Genomic DNA, 24,918 nt, shown 5'->3' with positions numbered 1-24,918 from the left:
TTAATTCCTCTGCTCAAGGGGCAAATCATGGGTGTTTGCTGGACCTTGACTCTCTTTGTGCCAAACAACATCTGAAGTACAAACTACATGACAGTCAGATCAGCTCCACTTCCACAGGCCAAGTTCCCATGGTGTCAAACTAAACAGATCTGCATGCTTCCATCTGCACCTAACCTCTGAACCTCTTCACACTGACGGACTCCTGTTTGATGCTGAGTTTCTCACATCATTCAAAGACTTCAAACATGATCTGACCAGCCTGCTGATTAGTTGGAACAGTCATTGACAGTTTGCCTGTTGATGAGGCAAGTAAAAAGACGTAATGTTGTAAACTGAAGATTTTCAAAATGATCTGACTACAGTTAGATATCAACAGCACAAGGATTTAAAAGAAACACCAGAGATCGTTAATAGTTTTCATACGACATTTTGTGCCTTTTCATCCTTGCATAACAGGACTTGCTACTGTTGCTACAATGGCTACAGTAATTAGCCTGCAGCTCAAGCCGACGATAACTAGGCCCATGTATAAAGAAACACAGCATTAACAGTTTACAGCTTTAAAAGTAACTTACAAGAGTTGGACAAGAGGTAGACTATGTTGGTCTGGACCTCTATCACAAAGGAGTCTCATTTCTGTGATGATTAGCTATTAATTAGACACAAATGTTGAAAAGAAAGAAAGTTCTCAAAGGTATACAAAAGCCAGACAAGCAAATCACGTGGTATAGTGATTAGTTGGACCTGCATTCCAGCCTCCATCATCCATCTCTGCCTTAGAAACTGCAGAAGGATTAAATAAATGTGAAACTCATTGCACTGCTTTTATCCAACATGTGCAATCTAATGTATTTGGCAGATAAGACTCTCTTTTTTTTATATGAGCCAGTGAAGCGCCACTGAAACTGATCTATGGGGAGCTGGTAGCAATAAGTTAACGTGTAGCGACTGCCTGACATTAGTATATGATGAGTGTGTTTGAACTTACAGCACCACTCTCAGCAAAGACTGAGTCATGTATCTGTAGCACACCAACACTTAACAGAATAATCACTACACATTGTCAAAAGCACTTCACTTTTGTACATCAATACAGACTATACACTTCACCAAATCGACCATTTATGCGCTGATGGTAGCTTTCAAAGTTTTCACTGTTAAAAATTTCACCCATGGTATGTAATGTCGGCTGTCTTCTCTGATGATCCGCTCTTCCATCCTCTACTTCCACGTCCCTGAGGCGACGCACCACATACAGAGCATGAATAGCATGTGCATGTGTGAGTTACTATGACTCTGTGTGGGCGAAGTGCCGCCATATGCCATTGTCCAAACCTCTGTGAAGCCAAAACTGAACACACAGCCAAATCTCTTGCGTTTCAACGCCTCCAACAACAAGTTATTTGCAGTTTAAATTCAATACTGCCTGATTATGCTGAAATCCACCTCGCCGCTCTGCGCATCACACATATAAAAGAAGCTTGTGTGTAATTACGTGTGCCCTGTAAGTTGACCTGCCATCACCTTCCTGTGGGCTGTGTTCAATAAAGACAAAGGCATCTATAGACAGACCAAAATCAGGTGGAGAGATAATGACAGGGGTAGCCCAAACACATGTTCTCTGCTGGCAGGGTGACCCTTTTCTTGTAGAGGTAGCCACTCGAGTGAAAGGACAGCAGTTTGAATATCCGCTATCATATTCATCTGCTGTTTAATGCATGGCAAAACACTTATATCTATATCTGCTCCTGAGTCTATTATTCCACACATTTTTTATGATAAAGTGCATCTGTGTCCATGTTCATCCATGCATACCTTGCCTTACACGCTACAGTCAACACACAAGTGTAGCCAAAGTGTGATTTACTAGGTGATTTTATGCACTGGTTTGCCTTTTAATGTGAACACAGAGCAGTGAGCTGCTCTGTGTGCACCATATCATCAGCAATCCCTGGCAGGCATGCAAATGTATGTGGGAGGGATTATCAGTTTGACACAATGATCTCACATTTCTCATACATCTACCTATATCTATCCTATTTATTGATGCTGCCACATAAATTGTCTGATTCCCTGTCTTGTCTCGGTCTCATCTACACTACATCTGTGTCCCTCCACTGTTGCCTCATCGTTTTTTCATTCTCCTACTTTCTCACTTCTGCCTCTCTTTAAAGCTGGGATAGCGTTCATCTGCTGGCATCAAGGAGCGATCCACTATCAAACACACTGCTTGGTTTGCTTTCCTTGTGTCTGTGCATCCTTCAGCAGATCCTTTCAAAGCAGTTTTGCTTTTCTCATTTCATTTTACTTTCATTTCAAGTGTTATTTTGTGCAGCTGCGGTGTATCTTCATTTAAATCTGGGATACAGCATACGAGAAAGGAATTACAGTTACAATGCAGGAAACTTGAACATGCAAAAACTGCCTCCCACCCCCTGCTGCACACACACACACACATACACACTCCCTTTTGACTCCACCACTGTCCCTCCACAAACATAAAATCACTCTCCTCCGCTTTTCCATCACCCCCCTCCATCTCCATGCCTCCTTGAGAGAAAAGAAAGAAAGAAATGCAGAAAAGACAGAAAACCTTCTTACTGTCTTCTACAATCCCTGATGAAAAACAGAAATCCCTCCACTGGAAAAAGGGACAGAAGTAGAAAAGAGAGGAGGGGTAGCCCAGCGGTTGCCAATTGCAGAGGAATAAGGAGTGAGGAGGGGCGAGTAGGAAGATGATGAAGAAGACTGTGGTTAAAGGGAGAAAAAAAAGAAAAGAAAAGAAAATCACTGCTGCAGCAATGAAGACCCTCTTCCTCCACAGTCGCCGCTGCCACGAGAAATCACAAGGTGTCCAGCGTGCTGCCGTACGCTGAGGGATGGAGCATTATCCTCGGCTCCCAGCCCGTCCACCAGCAGCAGCAGCTCTGTAGTAACACTTCTATCCACTCGGTCCAGCAATCTCCCCATCCCTCGCTCGCTATCCTCCCCTCCTCCCTCCCTTCAGCATGTTCAGAGTGCCCCTGTCTCTCTCTTTTTCGTTCGCTCTCTCTCCTTATACTGGTTGGTTGGTTTCTCTCCCTCACCCTCCCTCGCACACCTCTCCCTCGCTCTCTTTTGTCCCCCCTCCTCCCTACACCTCTCTCTCCTCCATCATTACCCGGATACAGGGCATACCCCTCCCTCCCTCCGTTTATGTCTCTCTCTCTGTGTCTTTGATGTTATGGAGTTAGACTCTTAGCTGTGAAAAACTCTGTTTTTTTCCTTCTCACAGAACTGGAAGCACCATAGAACACAGTGGGATCCACCCAACGGTGCAGAGATACACACCAAAGCACACACACACACATAAAAGATTATCCAATAATTACCACGCAACGTCAACAACAAAACCACACACATCAATTAGAGCAAAATTTCTCATTTTTAACGGATTCCTTCCATAATCCAATGATTATATCCAAATCAAATATACACAACAGCGCAGTCTGCGGCAGTGAAGCCAACATGTGTCTTCTCTCTCACACACACACACACACACACACACACACACACACACCCAGAAATATGAATAAGGAATGAAAGAGATGTGTATAAGAGGATGAGGGAAGCCACTGCTGCAATGCTTATTACCATACGTAGAGCAGAGTGAGGGAGTGAGAGGACTGTGGGTGGAGAGGGAGTCTTTTACTGACGAGCTGAATAGCAAGTAGAAATCAACTCCATTATGCCAATCATTGAGGAGTGAAACATGTCAAACTCGCATCATTGGCTTTGATAAGCTAACACCCCTTTAATAGTTAGGGATGAGGGGTGGGGGGGGGACAAAGAAACAGATGTTTCTCACCAGTCAGATCTCCCTCTTGTTGCTGAGGGTGATAAACATAAAGTCTGTGTTGGCTTTGTCGACACTCAGTTAGTCAAAAGCTCTTGTGGATATTAAAACAAGACCCCCCCCCCAAAAAAACAGACATGTGCTGAAGAAATTCCCCCAGAGTAAAAACTGGTCTGGTTACAGCTGATGATGAGAAGTGTTACGCTGCATGTCAAATGTTGACAACATATCACTGGTTTATAATCCAGTGATGGATCTAAAGGGAAAGCTCTCCTGCATCTGTTTCACACTGTTACATGAAACATTATTATCATCAGACTATGAAAAATGGCTTCTCCAACCTGGCCTGTGTTGGCCTGTGTTACATTTTACCCTGTTAGGTTGAAACATTAGTCACATTAGTCCAGCCAGAGGACCCAAGGTGTTCCATCAAACAAAACCCAAAAATTTACAATTTTCTTAAATGTAGGACAAAAGAAAAACAGGAGAAATATCAATCGAGAAGCTGAAATGTTCAATTAAACAATCAAATATTTGGAATATTTACTTCAAAAATCATTGAAACAGTGAATCGATTAGAAGCTCAAGATATCACCCGCCTTCTTCTAACAGAATCTGCCATCCTGCAACTGGACTAATTATAATAGTCTCACAGATACCATACTCCATGTTTCAGGCATGGTGAGGCAGCTTCAACTTAAAGGTTACAGTGACTATGACATCACAGCTCAGTGGCATTAATAACTGTAAATATCACAACCCTTCACTTTATTTTCTCTCGTTAACGTTACATCCATTAGCTCCAAGCTGGGCGTTTAGAAACAGATGCGGTTGAAATGAAACCTCACACAGCGAAAAACGTCCACCTCTTCACACAGTCATTGACTCATGCGGAGGTAACTTTCTCACACAGTATTAAAAGTATTACGCCACCTGCTCTATTGGTTTTTTTTTAAATTAGGTTTGCATTGATTGGTCACAATGCATTTTCCAGCGCTACTCTTTTGACTGATGAGTCTATATGCTGCCGAGGGTGTTTAACAGGTTTAGTTAATGAGGCTCAAGCTGGACCAACAGTATTAATTGGATGAAAGTAAGCAAGCAGTTGTAGTAAGCTAAAAGGCATTGCTGTCTTTCATCAAAACCACAGGCGAGACTCTAGCTTGTACAAAGAGACGGGGGAGTTGCCTTAATAGCAGAGTCAGACTTAATAAAGAAAAATACCCATAATAATGATAAGAGCAATATCCCTGCTTGTGCAGCTGACATATTTATTCAGCCCCCTCTGTCAGACACACAGGGCTTTGTCACAGTCATAATTTACACTAATGTACTGACACCTCAGCCAGTAGCCTAGTCATTTAGAGCTTCTGCCACCTGTCACCTGGGAAATAATGTGCAACGCCAGTACACCTTTCTAAAGCTCTGTCCTCTAAATGTGTTTTCCTCTCCCAGCCTAAGCTTCTCTGGGTTACAGACCGTTTGTGTTTCTCTTGCTCTTCCACCACCACGAGGGTGACTGCTCTAATGCTCATGAAGACCAAAATCCAACAGTAACTGAACACAGTCAGCCATTTCACAACGCTACCGTTGCAGTGCAACACTCATATCCCATGGCGGATTATAATCCCTCGGAACATGGGGAACATGGAGTCATGTGGCTACATACATACATGTAGTTAGGGTTTAATGGAATTGTTATGTACACAAGAGTAAGACGAGGAGCGAGAGAAGCGACGGCTTAATGAATAATTAAAAATGTGGAAAACAAGCAGGGTTAAAATGGTTGGGAAATATTTTATGTGGCACAAAATGGAAATCTACTGTATTTTGTATAAAGCAGCGCTGCAGGGAATAGACAAGATTAAAAGCAGTGGTGGACGGTAAGTACATTTTCTCAAGAAGCTGCCACGTAACTAATTTTTTACATTAAAAAAACACATAAGACAAGACACATTAGGCTTTTTAATAGCTCCTAATGTGTGAACGATGTTAACGATGCTGCTATGTATGTCTGGAGATCAATGCTCTATGATGCAGTGATGCAGAGCCCAAGAAAAGTAAACAATAAAGTATCTTGAAGATTAAAGCAGTGGTTTCCAAAGCTTTTGACTGAATTCAGATTCCACGACAGAGACATTTCTCCTCTAAACTTCTCAGATGCTTTTATTTAAATAACAGTTGGAGGCCTAAAGAGGTCAAAGATTAGTAAAAAAAAAATTTATCAATACAAATTTGTGCAGCAGGACTGTTTTTTTATTTCCTTTTTGTCCTCATTAGGCATCTCACAACCTGTCAGATTTATCTTGTGACCAAGATAAGTTGTGAACCAGTGGACTAAACTAAATAAAGTAGTTAAGCTCCACAACAGTAAAATCAGTATTAAAAATGTAATAATGTAACATGTAATAATTTAGCAGACACATTTAACATCAGAGGGCTATAATACAATACAATAAACCTGGGTACTCACTGGGTTTAAATATTTACAGTTGTCACCATGTTCTTCTGTTGTCCTGGATTTTCTGTCCCTTTAACTGTACCATCTCCAAGACACCCTTTCCCTCACTACTATAACGGATAATCCCTCCCTCTCTTTCTGTCCTCATTATGAGAAAACTGTTATACTTGGCATACTTGGCATCAGAATTAACTGCTCTGCAGCTACTGAGAGCTAGAAGGAAAAGCAGAAGTGGGTCACATGCTGGAGGAGAGGAGGGGATGGAGGGGAAGAACACAAATGCTGGTTGTGTAGGATGAAAGCACAGGTAGGAAGGAGGTAAAGGCTGAGCACTAAACCAGGAGGATGAACGCTTGCCCCAAGCTTTGAAATTTACCGGATGAATACAGTAGAGCAGGAGGAGACTTGATGTGAAGCAAAACTGAAGGAATACAGAAGAAATGGCTGGGAAATGGGATTTTAACTGACAATAACTAACATTTCTGCACACTAGACTGTAGCTTATAACAATGATATAAGGATTAAAACTTACTCTTCAGATTGTATGCTGTGGTGGACATAACATACAAAAACGGTTAAAAACAGTAGCAATATTAGTTATTAAACAGTGTAATATTACTCAATATCAAAGCATCAAAATATTCTCCAACTACCAAAAGTAAAAAATATACAATATGCAGAATAACCCATTTCAGAATCATCACTTTACCGTTATCAACATTCATATTACAGTAATGTGCACCACACCATGACCTTTATCTCTATGCACTGTACACAGCCAAATAAAACATTACATACCTGTCGCAGGGTTGTGTTGAATCCTTGCAAAGATTCTCTCCATTTGTTGAATGGCGGACAAAGGTTTCCGCCCGTGCTCTATCACTGTCCCTTGTTCTTCGGTCAATACTTTCTTTTCCTCTTTGTAGCTCCTGCCCCAGTATCACAAAATATAACATCGAAAATAAAATTCTCCTGCTTCTTTTTAACTGGGTAATGTACCAGCCTACTCACTGTGAAACTTTGCATGGGAAATTGTAAACTTAGGCTCTTCCGCTCTGTCTGCCATAAATCGTTTCATCTGATTTTGTGGAAAACTGGACCGGTGACAGGCATTTAGAATAACAATCTTTTCGCTGATGGTCTAGTTTGCTTATGTAGGTCAAACAAAAGGCATCAGTATTAAATTGAGACTGTTTCCAATTCAGTTGAAAAACTCCTTGCAGTTACTTTAAGCACAGTACTTCAGTAAAGGCTCGATCATTGCTACTTAATAGTTTCATAAATTAATGCCAGGGTACAATTTAAGCAGGATTTTCACAACTTTCAACTAGACTATTTAGAGAGTATACAGCGTCTGAAGAATCTGATTCTGTATTAGAGCTAAAGTGTTTAGTCGATTAATCAATATACAGAAAATTAGCAACCAGCAACTGTTTGATAACCAATTATTGTTTCAGTTGTTTTTCAAGCACAAATGTTTTTTTTTATAAATATTATTGCATTTTCACTATTTTTTACATTAATCAGCAGATTAATTGACAATATCTATATCAATAATAATCATTAATGAAGCCCTATCTAAATACAATGACACCGGAGTAAATTGATTGATTGTGAGGGGCACAATAAAATAATAGATTGTCATTAGATGTGGACTTCTAGGAATGACATAACATGACTAAAATGATCACATGAATGAATCAACTCAACAAGCTGGCCATCCCATCACTTGTATTTACGTTAAACCAGCTGAAGTGTTTATAATTATAATTTTTGTATGTTTCCCTTTGGTAATACCTTTGCATTTCAAGTTTTTTTATGTACACAGTACACATAAAATTGCCAAAATACTATAATGTAAACAATCACATGTTGTGGTCTTGCAGTAAAGTGTTAAAAAAAAAAAAGTCAAAGAGAGGAAATACAAAAAAAGAATTAAGAGTCTTTAATGATATACGCTACATTTGTACATTTCTACAGCAGACTTTCAGTAAGACTAACTGCCAATTAGAAAAAAAGAAAATATTAATATTCAGTTTAGTATTTTGTCCCATTAAATAATAATTAAAACATTTAATAGTTCATAGAACAATGAATGTGAAATATAAATTACATTAAAGCACCATTTCAAGGATGAGGATATTAAAATAAATAATTGGCCTTTCCATAACAATAATGTAAGGCTGTGCAGTCACACTGAACACTCCTGCCCAATGATGTCAAATGGGTTCAACGTACAGTACATCACGACATGAGGGGAATGCTCGCGTGACTTTCACACTCAACAGCAAATTACTCTATTGCTGTTCTCTATGCTTACACAATAAAAAAACCTTTGAACATGTAGCTCTGTCAGAAACAACAACAGACAAGACAGTCACTATTGTAGGCAATGAACTTATCCTTCTGTTCTTTCTGTATAATAATTAACGATTTTGGGGAAAAAAGAGCAATGTCATAAGTGAGTTACACTATGAGAAGATTGTCACTTTCCTTAATGTAACAACGTAATATTGAAATGTTTCTCTTTTGCCAATTGTGATAACTCCGCTTACAAATACCCCATGTTGTACTATCCCTCAATCGATTAAGCACAACTGGCCTTAAAAAAACAAACAAAAAAGAAAAACCACATATTGCAGTTTCTCTCACTCGCTCAGTCACATAGGTACTCAAAACAACAGCTATGAGAAGCTGCAGTTCATGTCACGCATATTTTCACCCAGTAGAGCGGTCCTTGAAAATATATATATGTGAGTTTCAGTTCGGGAAAACATTTTACTGTATACTGTTCATGCAAAAACCTTTCATTTATGCACTAATGACTAATGAGCTTACCAAAAATCTGGCAGAGCAACAGTCACACTATCAGGTACCACGCCACACCTTACTTTGGTCCCTCAAGACCTTCCCACCAACTGCATGCACACACACACCCACACACACACACACACACACCTGGAGGTACACACACAAAGTGAGAAAAAAAAAGCTTACTGTGAGTATAAAAAACAAGGGTGAACCGTTTCAACAGGTGCTTCAAAAAGTCACAAGAACATATCAAAGACTGAGGCACAAAGCTGCCTTTTTAAAACCAATCAATACAAGTACCAGCAACCAATGATGGTGCTCCTGTCTCTACTGCCATACACGGTATAGAAAACTTCATACAGCTATGTTACAGTACAGTAAGAGGGCTTTCAAAGTTTACAGGGTTCAAACTCCTAGTCACAAATATATTAATGCTTTCTTTTCTTTATGCATTTTAAATTTGGTATTCTATGCAAATTGTAGTGGATATTTCATTTCTTAAAAATCATACAGTAGTTAAAACACGCTGATACGCCTGCTTTACATAAAACCCTGTACATGCCATTCATACATTAACAGTCCATCAAAATCCTGATTGAAATATGTCAATCAGTCAGCGCGCTTTAATAACTGGTAGACTATGAATTACAGTGTTTACAAAAACATCTTTATAATCCTGAATAATTCCCCTTGAGGAAAACAACATCCAAATATATTCAGGGATCCAGTGACTCCAGGTACAAATCAATCCGAGTACTGGAGATCTAAGTCTACTGTGCCGTCTGTCACCACTAACCTCACTCTCTTGGGTTTTGTGGCACCCATGGAGTGAGACGTTGGAACAGGTCCATAGTGTGGTGCGCCTTGGTGTTCCCCTGGCTGGCACTGTTGCTGCATGTCCTTCCTGCAGTGTTCATCCTGTCCTTTGAGCCCTGAAAATCCACCCAAAGAAAAAGACGGTGGGTTAGACAGCTGGGGTCCACAGGGCTCAAGAACCAGCCGCCCTTGGGTGCCTGAAGGTTCCATCAGGCAATGGTAGGTGTAGTTTGTCGAGCCTAATCCTGGGTAACCATCAGCTCCATCCCTGAGACCCAGGGTCAGTGAGTGATCTCCACTGAAGTTTAGTACGTAAGGGGGACCTTGGTAGCCATAAGGGAAAGAGGCTGAGGTTGATGACTGGCTCTTGTTTGCTGGTGCTGGTGTACCAGGAGGTGTACTGTGGACCACTTGGGGGCTGTTGTGATGAGACATAGGAGAAAGAGACGAGCCAAAGCTAAAATCAAAAGAGTCTTGCTGAGTGTAACATGGCTGGTGTTTGTCTGAGGTCGACATAGTGGACTTTTCCTGTTTTAAACTCTTGTCTTGTGGTGATGAATAACCATCAGACATTTTGCTAGGAAAGAAAGGTCTTGGCAGCGCTGAGAGGGTTTTGTATGTCATGTTGGTTTCAACAATTTCATGTTTGTCGGATGAAATCTTACTTTTACTACAAGACTGAGGGAAAGATTGGTTTGGTTTGTTGAAATGAAGGTTGGACCTGCTGGGGTTGCTGGAAGAACCAAGATGGCCAACATCCTTTCCAAACCCTTGAAAAGAAATGTTGCCTTTATGATGACTGTCTGTATTAACACCTAGTTTCTGACTCTGCTGGGTCCTCTCAATAGCACCTGATTTATGAAGTGTATGAAGTGTTCTGGATGCGACGGTCGGGCTGCCTGCAGCCATGGTGTCTTTACAGGGTGCACTATACAAGTTCTGACTCTGGTTCCCCCCCTGAAACTTAAGCACTCTGTGAATAACTGTAGAGGTTTTCTCGTGGAATTTGAATGGATTGTCAGGAGGATTGGGATTTTTCACAGTGAAGAGTTGAGGAGAGAGGAATTTGTTAGACATCTGAGATGCCGGGATGGATTTAGTCAAGCTACTCGGGGACACTCCTCTGACTGTGTTTGGCTGACTATTTGAAAAACACTGGGATTTACTAGGAGTGGTCATTCGATGGAAGGGGCCCTGGGTTTTAAGGTTGGACTGGGCTTTTGAATGACTAGCGCTCGCCTTCATGTTGCTGGAGGGTTGTGTTAAAGTAACAGGAACTTGAGATGTAACAGAAGATGATGTTGTGCCAAATAACCTAGGCTTGCTGACTACAGACAGGGGCTGAGTTTTGAAGTCTTCTTTGGACAGCCTCATTCCTGGATTTCTACTTATTACTCTATCTTTAGCACTCAAGTCAGAGCTGCAGAGAGCTGAAAAACTGAAACTGGGATTGGGGGGGTTTCTGTCTTTGGAGGTATCCTTCATTTCACATTCCAGAGGAACAGAGTCACTTTTGGAAGAAATTAGACCTGGAAAAAACTGCAGGTCCTCACTGTTAAAGTTATTTCCTGGACTGGGAGGGCCAAGGTACGGCGTTTCAGTGGTCCATGTATCAGACGGGCTGTGAGAGAGGGGACTGCTGAAAGGATCTGTGGGTGGATCCAGTGAACACAGATCTGATGGGGAAGATGGAAGTATGTTCTGTGGCTGATAATACCCCTCAAAGTTTAGACACTGAAAGTCCAGAATATCATCACAGCAGTTTGTGAAGCTGGGCTCCCCAGAAAGCATGTTATCTGCAGTTGTGAATAGAGGAGACTGGGACGGGGGCTGGGCGACAGCAGTAGAAGTACTGGAACAGGCTGTTGGCTTCTCCAAAGTCTGAGATGAACACAAGCCCTCGGAGAGCCTAGAGAGACTGTTGTCAATTTGTTGGAGTGTGTGACTAAGACAAGTTGTGGGTGTTTCTACAGGCCCACATTTGCGTGTTCTCTCCATTTTGTGCCTCTGTTTCCTTCCTCCGCTGTTCATCTCTGGCCTTTCAATGACTGTATCTGCAGCCGAGGATATAACTTCCGCTTTATTGTCATTAAGAGGGGAAGACAGAGACAGCGGCGACAGAGACAAGGAAAATGGAGGTGGTTCTATTTTCAGAAGGGCTGAGTTGCGGTTCAGTTCCTGCGAAGATGGGCACTCTTCTTTGAGCTTGTTAAAATCAACACATTCTTTCTTTTCTTTCCCTAAAATGTGACCCTTTATCTCATTCTTAATATTGGGTTCTACTTTAAGTTCAGTTTCAAAAAGCCCTTCTTTGCTGTCCACCTCCCAGATATCCTCTTTCTTTCTGCGTAGTTTGATGACTGGTAATGGAAAACCATTTGAATCCAATTCAGGCTGCACTTGTGACCCAGTTTCAAACAAACAGCAATTCTTCACAAAACGATCTTCAATTTTGGTTTCTTGCCCTACTGCTGGCAACATGTCAAGCTCACTTTTACAAATCTCAATTTTTTCTGGTAGTACCTTCTCTCCATCTGTAAGTTCTTTATCAAGCTTCACTTTAAAGTCTACTTTGTCATTGGGTGTTTCACTGGGTTTACATACATTTCCATCATTGTTGAGGTCTTTGTCAGATTTCTCATCTGTGTGATTTGTGAACTGTCTTTCACTCAGCCTCTCACCTCTTCTTTTTAAACGATGCAATCTGCTTTTTGACTTCTTACTAGCATGCACATGCGCCTGAGCTGCCTCCATCTCCATGTTTAAAACTGACACGGAATCCATGATGGCTTTAAATGGATCGCATGTCACCAACTCGTCTCCCTTTTCTGTTTTTAATGCCTTATTTTCAAATCCTGCTCGTTGCATTTCCCATACTCTCCCTCTCCTCCTTTTAAAACGAATCTTAAAATCAAGGTCCGGCTTTGTCTCATCCAAATCACTTTGCTGGATTAATGTTTCCACCTCATCTTCCTTTTCAGATTTATTTGGAGTGTGGTTTTTACCACACTGCTCTTGAATTTTAGCAGGATCCACAGTTTGTTTGTCCTCTGCAAGCTTATGACTCTCTAGTGTCTGAGCCTTATCAATGTCATCCTCATCTTGCGTCTCTAATTTACACTTTCGAGCTTTCCTAAATAAATGGCTTCGCTGAACTTCATTAGCTTGGGAGCGAAGCACTCTGTTAAAAGAGTTCTGTTTTGTGACTCGTTTGGAGGTTATCCTCTGGACTTCTGTTCTCTTTAATCTGCCTTTACCATCGTTTTTCCGTTTGCTACTCTCCCCTGAACAAGTGGTAAGGCCCTGCCTTAGCTCGGCGGACGAATTTAACGAAGTGGCTTCTTTGGAAGCTTCTGAAGCAAAATTCAAACCTTGTTCAGAGTCTATTTCCACGGAACTGCGAAATGTACGTTTTTTTAGAGGTATGTTGGACTGTATGTGTGCCGGTGGATTGGTGTCTGGATGCAAATTAGTCGTGGCTTTTGCTGAAGTTAGTGACTCATGAGGTAGTGGGTTGAGGCAGGTGACCGGTGGGTCATTTTGCCTCTGTGACGACTGAAGCTGCAAACTTTCCTCATTTCTCACTGCAGCTGGAACTTCTTTGCTGAAGCGTCCCTTGGTGGTTTGTTTACTTTCTGCTTTTGTTTTCGCTGTTCTAGGCATTGACTTTCGCCGTCTAATAATCCTCCTCTGCACTGAACAACGGTACATGCCTCCATTAATTTCAGTCTGTTCTTCTTCTTCCGCCTCAGCACTTTGCATTTCTTTAGCGGCCGAGGTAGAAAACCTTGTTTCTACAATATCTCCGTCTAATCTCTTATCTATTAAAGGTTTATCTTTTTTTAAAATATCAGATAGCAGAACCTTTGCCTGCTTTATGACAATATCTTCTTCATGCCTACTTACTGGCTGTTTACTCACACTCCTAGACATTTGTTCTGGCAGTTTCACAACTTCCTCCTCCACACATGCATCCTTGACTTTATTTCTAACACACTGCATGTCATTTTGTCCACTATGTTTGTCGCTGGGCACTATTTTATATTCAGACTCTTTCACTTCTTCCAGGGCCTTGTTACTTATGCATTCCGTAACTGTAGATGCAGCACTTCTATTTTCATTCTGCTCTTCAATTTTGCTTTTTACAATGTCCTGCTGCTCCCTAAGTATATTATCTTTTTCTTCTGAAACTGTTTGTATTTCAATGACCTTGTCATTCCCCCTTTTCTCACATTGTGATAAATCACTTACAGATTCACTTGCTTGTCGCTTCCTTAAATTTACTTTATCAATGGCCTTGAAAAACATTTCTCTCACCCCTCTGTTACCTTCAACTGTGCAGATCTCTGAACTTCCTCTCTGCCTCTGCTGAGATCTGGACACCCTTTTTTCTGACTGTACTGTCAGAGGCGCTGATCTGGGACACTGGGTCTGCCTGCTCCTTCCTCTCACCTCCACTCTTCCTTTCTTGTCTTCACTGGTCTTTTCTGCTTCTATACTTTGTGATACTGATAACCTTGTTAGGTTAACTGTAAGGTATTGCGTCAGTGATTTTAGCGGATTGTCCCCGGCTTTCTTCAATCTATCTGTGACACTCTGACAAACTTCAGGTATAAACAGTGATGAAGCTCTGATAGTCCTGTGCTTCGTTTGCTCAGTGGCTGGATTTTCTGCTGTGTCCACAGTGCAGGATTCAATGCTGCTGCACTTGCTGCTTTGGCTCTCTCCGATAGTCTTTTCAGTTTTGTTTTGTTTTATTGCACTGCAAGTATTGTCAACTTCGACAGGGTGACAAACTGTTGTAGTGTTGGCTGTGTTACTGGACACCGTTTGTTGTTTGGACATGGGGTGAACCAAGCTTCTTGTTCTCGAAGAGGTCCTCGTAGGAACTGCATGCTTATCCACCACTTTGACAGACTTCCCATCAAGGCCTGCGCTAATTACTGCAGGTCTACTTTTCTGATGAACTGACATGGAGGAATTTAGAGTGAAAGGTTTCAAGTTTACTTCAGTGGTGTTATTTTCTTCACCAGTCAAAAGTTCACTCAACTTGTTATCTTCTGGCTTCACTTCCTCCAGTTGTTGAAGCAAGGCTCTTTCTTTGCTTTTTGGATCCTTGCAGTTGAGTAAGAAATCCACTGTGTGGCGCCGTACTCTGATTCTAAGGTCCCTCAGTGTAACCTCAGACAAAAGTGGAACTGTCCAACAGGGTTTGACTGTGGAGGATTTCAATGGGTGCTTTCCTGATCGTCTATGCTTCTCTCGTCTCCACTTCTTTGTCTGACTAAATTTTCTGTTCTTCAAGGCATTTCTCCTCATCTGCTGGGTAAACGAATTCCTTGAGGGGATTGCTATGAATGAAGGACAACAAAGAAGCAGTTAAACTTGAAGCTGCTGCATACAAAGCCATCTTATGCTAATATGCATGTTTAATCAGCATAAGAAGGGCACAAAAACATGCTTATTTAAACAATGAAAACACTGAAATTCTGTTGTTTTAAATTAGCAAAAAATGGTAACTCTTATAAACAAATTGTATATCTATTTAAACTAAATATCTAGCCATAGATATTATCTGAGTGACTATTGAGCAATTTAGTGTACAACAGATGCGAGGATAGTCTGTAGTGCTAACAAAACATGTCATGCTTGCAATGGTGGGACAAAAGTAACCTATATCTACTTATTATTTGGGTTAAAATGAGTAAAATCCATTGTTAATGTTTATGATATGCCCTGTTTGTTTCCTAAGAAGATGTCAAAATACTTTATTTCCTCCATGGTAAATCCTTTTTTTGATTTGTTTTGTTATTGTTTCACAGGCATACAACATGCTACTTAAAGTGCTGATGCTTTGTATTGTCATAACAGCGCTAATAATAACAAGGAAAACATAAGTGCTTCAATATTGTTTAGCAATTATGTACCAATTAAGAAAGTTATTTAAGTAAATGTTTGCATGCTATATTTAATCCATACGACATGAAGAAGCAACACAATCTACTTCGTAAAATCAGGCCCAAGGAATCACATTTGTAACATTTAACATACGTGGGTCTGGATGCCTGCATTCACTGTGTTCATTGTTTCAGACCTAACCGTAAAAGACACATCTGGTGGATTTCAAAAGCAGTTAAAATGTCACTTTGATGAGTTTCAACCAGAATTTCATCTTGTTTGATGCATAAAAACCCTGTGCTTTTTTGCAATGATACGGTCATCACAGCATTGCAATTTTAAAATGTGAAAATAAGCCGCCCCTCAACTGTTTGCACGCTGTCTCCACAGTAAGTCAGTCAGTTGACATTTTTGGGAAAAAACACAACGTACAAAAACATTTGTTTTTGTTCCTAAATTATGGTTAATATTCTTAGATCTGCAAACATGTTTCATTTAGCAATTCTGAGATCATCAAGCTCTCATAATGTTCAAGAAATCTGTATGAGGTAATACAGCAGGTACGTGCTGAAATCTGACTTTCACAAAAAGGTATATTGCACAGCAAATGTTCCTATTAGTTGGTTTTGAGAGACTTCTGTAGTGATGAGAGAGCTTTCAGGGAGCCAGCAATGGAGATCTTCTATTTGAATTAGCTTACCATGTTTATTTTGTTACTTTCATTTTAACAGTACTTAGAAATGCAGCGCTAGTAATTACTTTCTATGATTATCAATTACTGATTTGAGATAGATCACTTTAGAGAAAATCCTAAAGCTGTTACCTTTAATGATACCTGAGTGTATTCCTGGTATTATCGGCCTTGTGGGACAGTGTCCTTTCTCTCTGTGCTGACGAAGATATCTCTCTCTCAGGCGGTACTTTTGGCCCACAGGATCCTTTGTTTCTTCACATTCAGGCTGCTTCCCTCTGTGCTTGAAGTGACCCTCTCCGTTTCTAGGGAACAGTTAAAATTGCAGAATGAAACTGAATTTAAAAAGTCAACAAAGTCTTTTGACATCTGAAAAACAAACTCTTCAGGTTTGAGAAGAAACCACACTATAATGAAGACAATGTCTGATCAGAAGAAAGACACACCTCTCACAGGTGCAGCATTCACACATTTCATTGCCTTCCCCAAAAAAGCTGGCACCATAGTAACATGTGATCTCCTCCCCAGGTGAGATGGGTCGAATCACTTCAACACATGCGATATTCTTTTCACCAGGGACGAACTGGGCGGGTGAAAAGGGAAAGAAAAAAAACAGCAAGAGACAAAGACAAAAGGTTGGTTGGCCCATGGGATAAATTTACACAGAGCGGTTAGGAAACAGACCAGGAGTGTAATTCTGTACCTAAAATACACTTTCAATATGCAAAATTTGACAATGATAATGTTACTAGATTATGCAAATAAGCTGTAAACATTTGTCAGAGAAATACATCAATTATTTAAATTTGTCAAATCACTTCAGTGCGTGTGGTAAATAAATATTGCTGATTACCTTGCAGTTCGGTTTGCAGTCTTCAACCCAGAAGGACAAACAAAGACACAAACACAGAGATGAAAGATTTCAAGTTATAAATTCAATCACGAATAAAAGACTCATCATTTTGTTGATCAACTGATTTGTACAGAAATCACTTTGCAAAGGCTCAAAGGCTAAGCTGATTAACCCTCAAAAATGATTAAAAGATCTTGTCACAAACGTCCTCCTGGTGGACGGAAGAATTAACCAAAATATCACTGGACCTTTTGTATGCATTACAACTCTGTTCACACCGTTGGCTGACACCTGGTCTGTGATAAATTGGAGATGTTACTTTTGGATTTTAATGCACAAATGAAATGCTTTGTAATTATCCAGAAATCCTGTATAGAAAATAAATGATGCATCGATAATCGTTTTATAAATCGCATTGCAGCCCTCTGAATAGCAATCGAATCGTGAGGTGCCAAGAGATTCCCACCTTTAGTACTTACATAACGCAAAAGTTAATTATAACGATATAAACTGCAAACATATTTGGCTATATGGCTGAAAAATCTGCATTTTGTGTCCCTCAAATAATCGCAATTGAAACTATAGGCCTCTTTCAGTATGTACTGTCAGTAATCAAACATTATTAGACAACAAATGACTAAGACTTAATTGTTGTGTAGTGTGACCACATGTGATAAAAGACCTGTCAATCAGTTTGAGAGTGATAGCATCTTATAATCTTGTGTTTTGAATGTTGGTATTTGGATTGCCTTTTGTTGACATTTGGATCACAGACATAAGGGGTGGAAGTAACAAAAAAAAGTATAATTGATCAAAAACAGGAGGTGAAGAAAATGCATGTGAATTGAAAACGATTGGGGTAAAAATGAATGAAAAATTGTATTATAAATTATCAAGTGATTCGATTAATTTAAAGCCAATTTGATTAAGTTAGTTGTGATATGAAGAAAACAGAGTCGTGTATCATCACAAGAAAAATTGCCACTCATCAGTTAAGGAAAGTGGCCTCAAGGGTAATTTCTTTGTTACTACAACAATAATTGAAAAAATGCAAGTAATGACAATTCTTATGAATTAACAATGGAAGGTATATAATCTATGTGAATTGAAGTGAATAGTGATAAATTGTCAATTGATTTAATACATTTGACTGACATGTTATTTGAAACAATGATGCTCTGATAATCAACTGGGTTGTGATAATGTCTATTGTCTACTTTTCATCAATCACAAAAGAGAAACTGTTGTTTCCCCGGTAAACACACTGACCTCTTCGGCTGTTGCAGTGCCTCCTGCTCAGCCTGATTCTGCTCCTTTTGGGAGCAGATCTTCGCTGCAGAGTGGACAAGCCAGGTGGATACATGGCGGGCTGCTGTCAGGCTGCCCCTCCATGCACACTGAGCACTACCTCGTTCTCCGGCGGACTGGACCTGCTGGCGGCGGCGCTGGTACAATCCCCTGTATCAGCACTGCCACTGGCTGTTTGTTTTACAAACCAACCCTCAAGACAAGAAAAATGATAACCAGGGCTACACATAATACAGCCTCTATTGCTTGACTCAAACTGTTAATAGTCCTTCAGAATTAACATTTCCCGGTACTCAAATATGAAAAACAGTAAATTTATTAAAGTCAGTGCCCCATGTTGATATTTTTTAAGCTACTGTTGCTGTCATGTCCCAAATGACATTTATCGTTTATAGCAAGCTATTTTTGTTACTTCCATCATGGGTCAATCGTTTCCAACCCACTTCAGGTGAAAGCACGCCCACTTCCATATGATGAAAGCTTTAACAGCTGCATGACAGGACATGACAGCTACAGTAGATTAGAAAATTGCAACATGGGGCACTGAATTTCATAAGTTTACTGAATGTTGAGAAATGGGAAATGTTAATTCTGAAGGACTATTAACAGTTTGAGTCAAACGTAGAGGCTGTATTATGTGTAGCCCTTTTATTCCCCCCTTGCATTTACAGCTAGCAGCGGTGCTGAAACAGCGGATTGTACCAGCGCCGCCGCCAGCAGGTACTGGTCCGGACCCAGAGCTGGGTCCAGGTCCAGTCTACCAGAGAATGGGGCAAAGAAGTGCTAGGTGTGCGTGGAGGGGCAACCCGACAGCAGCCCACCATGTGGACACCTGGTGGTGGAATGGCTCCCCGAAAGGAGCAAGAGCAGGCTGGGCAGGAGGGACTGCGACAGCCACAGAGGTTGGTGTGTTTACCAGGAAAACAACAGCTCACAATCTTTTGTGAATGATAAATGGTAGACAATAGACAGTAACACAGCCCAATAGATTATCAGAGCAACACTGTTTCAAATAAAATACCCATCAAGTTTATCAAATCAAATCACAATTTATTGCTCTATTTTTCATGTTACATACATTTCATCCGTTCCATTATTAATTTGTAAGCATTTTCATCACTTCCACTTTTTTTTTTTTTTAAATCATTTGTTACTTGCAACATTGAGGCCACTTTCAACACAATTGTGTGTTGTGAATGATGAAACATGGCTCTGTTCATATCAACTATTTTCAGTCAAAACAGCTTTAAATTAATCAAATCACTGGATAATTCATCACTCCTTTTTCATTTCACATCATTTGTTGCCTCTCTATTTTTTTAATTCACATGCATTTTCATCACCTCTCTCTTTATCAGTTTATTTGTGTTATGTCCAGCCCTCATATACAGACTGCGCATTTAATTTTTTTTTGTTTTGTTTTGTTTTGTTTTTTTTAAGGGCTGCTGATGAATCTCACATGTGAGCTCTCTTATCAGCTCTGTGTGCATGTACTGGGAAAGAATGAGTCATGAATGCAAACAAACTCACCATGGTTAATGAAAGCTGCAGGCCCGAGCCAGAGCTGAGCGCAGCGTTTGCGTGTGGAATACATCACACTGAAGTCATTGACTCCAGCCCTCAACACAGCGCTGTCAGCAAGGCTCAGTTCTGCTATGCAGCCCAGTAGGACCTCCACCCGCTCTCCTGCAAACCTATGAAGTAACAATTCAAGTATCACATAAAAAATCCCCAAAATAAGACAGCAGTGTCCAGGACATGCAGAAGCTACATGCTACCTTTACAAATGCAAAACAATATTACGAGTGTGATTAATTTACCAGTGCCTTGTTGAGGTTATCTTTGCTCCGTTGGTCTCTGAGGAGTATCTGTCACAGGACTCTATCTTGACACCGCTATCCAACAGGAAGGCACTGAGGTACCGATACACCTGCAGACATCATAGATTGATTTATGTATTTTGTCTAAGTAAGTTGTAATTCGTTTGTGACATTATGTTATATTTATACTGATTAATAAAATTAAACATCAGCCTACATGTTGTCTCAGCAGCTCCTGTCGATGGCTCCCCAAAGCATTAAAGTAGTCACCAGCCAGATCACCCACTGTCAGCGCCTCAAAGGTAGCGTTGAAGTCGTGTGTACGCTGAAAGCGCAACAGGGTCTCTTTGAGGTTGCCCCACCGCCGGATCTCTGGCGGCGGACTAAAGAAAAAAGGAAAAAAAAGCAGATAATGGCAAACAGGAAGAGAAAAAAAAAAACAGTCAAAGGACAAAGTCTAAGTTTTTGTAAGGCGTGTCAGTGAAAAATGCTAATCTTGAATGTTACATAGATAATGTTGGATATCAGAAGAATGCGTCACCATATATGCTTTAAATCATCAAAATATTAGTGATCATAATTGTTGCATAACACAAAAAAATAAATATAAATTCTCAAGGATTTGCATTTTTGTAAGATTTTTAACATTTCTATTGCTTGATGTGCTCGGAGAAAATAAGATGAAAAAAAAACACCAAAATCAATCACCAGTTAAACAACAGATTAGGTCTAAATGATACGTGCAAATTTTGTTAAAAATTGAAATAACGATCACTAATTATGTATGCAACTTTCCCAGTAAAATAGTTAAACTTTCACACTGTCTTTAATAAATTTCTTCAAGTAAACAAAACATTTAATAAAATGACTAAAAATCTGTTATTATTAAATTTGTATCATCAAATAGTAGCTTTTTCCCTTCACAGTAAATCAAACTAAATCACACTTGCACGTGACCTGCAGCCACAATGCACTGGAAGCAGAAAGCATTAATCACAGCATGATAAAAACAAACCTATTTTTTTGGTCACATGAGCGTCTTCCCTAAAGTCACAATTTCAAAAGCTTTTATTCCAGTTGTTGTGGAGAGCTAGGCAATAGTTTCCAACTAGGGCTGGGCGATATGGCCAAAAATGTTATCACGATAAAAACATTTCCTATCACTCGATATCGATAATTATGACGATATATGACAAATCATTATTTCTTTCAAGTTTAAAGGCTGATTTTTGCTTCCGAGTGTAAATTGAAGAAACCAGATGGTTAATTATGTGATTAAACTTTTCTTTTTGGTCAGAATGTTACAAACACTTGATGCCAAACAGTAGATCACATAACAAATCTGACATAGAACATTCAAAACCATTATAATAAAATCTTTTTCAACATTTGATTAGTAAATCTTTTTTCAGTCCCTTTTCCTCAACAAAATAAATATTTTAATAGAAAAATTAAGTAATTGTAAGTATTGTCAAATATTAATTGACAAATATTTCCTCAATAACAATATAATTAAAGTTCAGTATATTAACTTGCGTATCTATATCTATATATACACCTTAAGGACAGGTGTGGGTGTGGTGACATGCTCCTACATGTCGCAGTAAATATAGAAATAGAACAGAAAAAGCAGGCATAATACTGTACTAACGTGGAAAAAATAAATAATTAACCAACAACTGTTTAAATACCGGTCAAGTGTTAATTAGAGTCTAGGATTATGATAGTTTGAACTGACAGTCATTGAGTGACATATTACCTTATGTTCATTTTGTGGGTGCTGAAGCCCAACAGAGGGTCCAGCACCAAACCGGTGGCCAGGTCATCGGTCTCACACAGTTCCTTCACACTCATTCTAGTGCATCCGTCCATTGCCTCCCACTATCAGCATGCTGCAATCACAGGGTCAAAGTAACGCTAGTATAACAACATCATCATCCATCTATGAGTTGTGCATATAAACAGATCCAGCGTGCAAACGACATTTTCACATTATTAGCTACTTGTTCACTTGCTAAAGTTGGCTCAAACACGGTTTTTATCTGAATTATATATCATATCCTTACATTAAATCAGTAAATGATAACGTTAACTGTAAGTAAGGAATGTAACTGAGTTCGCATTAGCTGCCATAGCACATTAGCGTAGCTTGCTGGGAACAAATGCTAGATTATCAGCTGAAGAGTGAACGGGCTAACAGTATGATAGCACTAGCGGTATGCAGCTAACGTAACAAGACTCAGATCGTTGAGGAAATCCAGGCAACGTTACTGAGAGCCGACTTGTGAATCAATATGCTCTCACGGTGATGCATATTGTCAATGTGGTTTTCAACAACATACCTGGGAGTGGGTTGTAGTCAACGAATGTATCGTCAGATAGACAATTTATCGCAAGCTACTTGCTTGCTCCGGCTCTCGTTCGCCTGCCAGGGAAAGTTAGCCTAGCAGCATAACCAGCTAGTTTTCCGCCGTCTTGCTGGCTAGTCTGGTCAGCCGCGTAGGAAAATGGAGTCCCCTCGTCACTTCTGGAATTTGCTGGTTTGTTGACGAATGCAAATCCCAGACTGAAATACACAAGGCAAAAATGCGCCACACACGACGATAAATTAGCTGAAAATGTATATGGTGTGTAGCTAGCTAGCTAGGTAGCTTTGCACAACGCTCGTCTATTAGCAAAAGTTGATGGGCAACGTCCAGTGCAACCGAACTACTGCTGGCCACGCCCACACGCTGTGCTATTCGCTGAGGTCAAGGTCAATTTTACTAATCAAACGAGATGCCGCGTTTTAAGCTCTCTGATTGGTCAGAGTTTAAATGGGCGGGGTCATCTTTTGAATTTACTATGTTGATGCTGGAAAGCATCTCACAAAATCACTCACACGAACAATTTGCTAGTACACATAGGAGATGTCGCCAGGAGCAGCAGATAAGCTTTCCTGCTACTGCATGATAGAAAAGCTACGCATAGTACTGTCCTATAAAGATGTCTATACCAGGTACTAGGTACAAGGTTGTTTATTTGTCATTATACAGCACAAGGTTTTATAACGAGACGAAGTTTGTAAACATCTAGCAATTAGTGGGTAGATCTGGATTAGTGTTTCAGAGGGGAAGTACAATTGACAATTTTGTACAATGTACAGACTTTGATGCAGGGTTAACCAACGAGCTTTTAAAATAAGCCAGTGTAATGAAGAATGCAGTAGGCTGTTTAGTTTAGTTTTTGTAATAAAAATGTGAATAACACTCATAAATGGAGGGGTTTGTTTCAGAGATAGAAAGTCAAATTTGTATGTGTTTCTCAAGTTATCATAGCTCAAAATACAAGCCTGTTGTAGCCTACTGGCAGATACATGCAAACCTTTAATAAAAACATAAGAAGAGATTCAAAATAAGAGACTGAGTTGTTGTTTACATTTTTTGCTTTCCACATTTTGTTTACAAAATGGGATATTGCCAACAGCTGATATTTTCACGGTTGAAATATCTTGGAAATCAAGACGCCCAACTGCAAAAGAATCTACAGCAGTGCTACTGCATATTTTAAAGGGCGTCACGGCATATATGCTCTAATAGACAACAATGCCAAGGACTTGAAGAGTTGCTCTGTCAAAGGCTCAGCTGAGCTAATTCATGTGGCTGCAAGAATTTATCCATCACAGATTATGGTTTCAGTTTTACACAATAGCCCACAATGAGTCTGTCCTCCACCGCCTTAGCGCAGGAGGTTGCACCCTGGCGAACATTGTTCAGGATCTCCGGACAATCACAAAATTAATTGTCTATTATAGAGTTACGTATTTTTAACTGATCTACAGGCCTATAGCCCACCACCCAAGCTAATGTCTGCTTATTTTATTTTATTTTTGTTCGTTTTAAAACACTGCATTAACACTGAATACTCATTCACAAGTCTGATTCATAAATCTGCTGACAGGACAGGCAGTGACTTCGCTGTAAAGGACTTGCTGCACCGTCATAAATCTACAGGACCAGCACAGGCAAGACTCCTGATGTGAATGCTGCAGGTACGGCAAGTTACCTTTCACCAGGTGTTACATCAGAAAATAGTGCTCCCAAATGTTTTCATTGCATTTGTTGCTACTAGTGATTTCCTTAGCTTTCTTTCAGTAAGCTATACATAGGCCTATAGCCTAACTCATATGTCTCTGTTTTCTATTTTAACTTAACTTGTTTATACTTACAGTAGGTTTTAAATAGGCGACACTGTATTGTATAGCATGTTTAGCAACATCTCTTTCATCCTATTTCTATGGTAATTTTCAAACTCTAAACATATTCGTTATTTTGTTACAGTAACCCATTGAGTAGATTCACAATTTTGTTTTTAGAAGGCCTGCATGAATGAAATAGATTTTTTGTGTTTGGGGTGGGCTCAGTCTGAAGCAGTAGACTGTGGTTC

General features: G+C 40.0%; 1 protein-coding gene across 6 annotated transcripts; it reads right to left on the bottom strand.

Annotated features, from left to right (window-relative positions):
• Nucleotides 1–8,226: 8,226 nt before the first annotated feature.
• kmt5c (lysine methyltransferase 5C) lies at nucleotides 8,227–23,177 on the bottom strand. Of its 6 annotated transcripts, none has more exons than XM_046038865.1 (10): nucleotides 22,836–23,177; nucleotides 22,253–22,385; nucleotides 20,711–20,876; nucleotides 20,494–20,603; nucleotides 20,204–20,367; nucleotides 17,366–17,385; nucleotides 16,959–17,095; nucleotides 16,645–16,817; nucleotides 14,241–15,274; nucleotides 8,227–10,039 (listed from the first exon to the last, which is right to left on the bottom strand). In XM_046038865.1, exons 2-10 carry the CDS (start codon nucleotides 22,363–22,365, stop codon nucleotides 9,905–9,907), a joined length of 2,052 nt encoding a protein of 683 aa, XP_045894821.1. In that variant the 5' UTR covers nucleotides 22,366–22,385; nucleotides 22,836–23,177; the 3' UTR covers nucleotides 8,227–9,904. The 6 variants fall into 6 exon arrangements, with proteins under 6 accessions (XP_045894821.1, XP_045894801.1, XP_045894790.1 ...); XM_046038845.1 differs by having other exon boundaries at nucleotides 14,252–15,274; XM_046038853.1 differs by lacking the exon at nucleotides 8,227–10,039 and adding an exon at nucleotides 10,047–10,341.
• Between the last annotated feature and the right edge of the window lie 1,741 nt (nucleotides 23,178–24,918).

The sequence above is a fragment of the Micropterus dolomieu genome, linkage group LG02, assembly GCF_021292245.1.
Source record: "Micropterus dolomieu isolate WLL.071019.BEF.003 ecotype Adirondacks linkage group LG02, ASM2129224v1, whole genome shotgun sequence".
Lineage (NCBI taxonomy): Eukaryota > Metazoa > Chordata > Actinopteri > Centrarchiformes > Centrarchidae > Micropterus > Micropterus dolomieu.
The sequence above is the reverse complement of the archived record's forward strand: the minus strand, read 5'-3'. Positions and strand labels throughout refer to the sequence as shown.

Bases quoted from the DNA above. Each gene is read 5' to 3' on its own strand.
- kmt5c (XM_046038834.1), bottom strand. From the start codon at position 22,365: ATGGACGGATGCACTAGAATGAGTGTGAAGGAACTGTGTGAGACCGAT. The intron at 20,604-20,710 runs GTAGGCTGATGT...TGATGTCTGCAG, and splicing joins AGGAGCTGCTGAGACAACAT to GTGTATCGGTACCTCAGTGC. The intron at 16,818-16,958 runs GTGTGTCTTTCT...ACTGTTCCCTAG, and splicing joins GAATGCTGCACCTGTGAGAG to AAACGGAGAGGGTCACTTCA.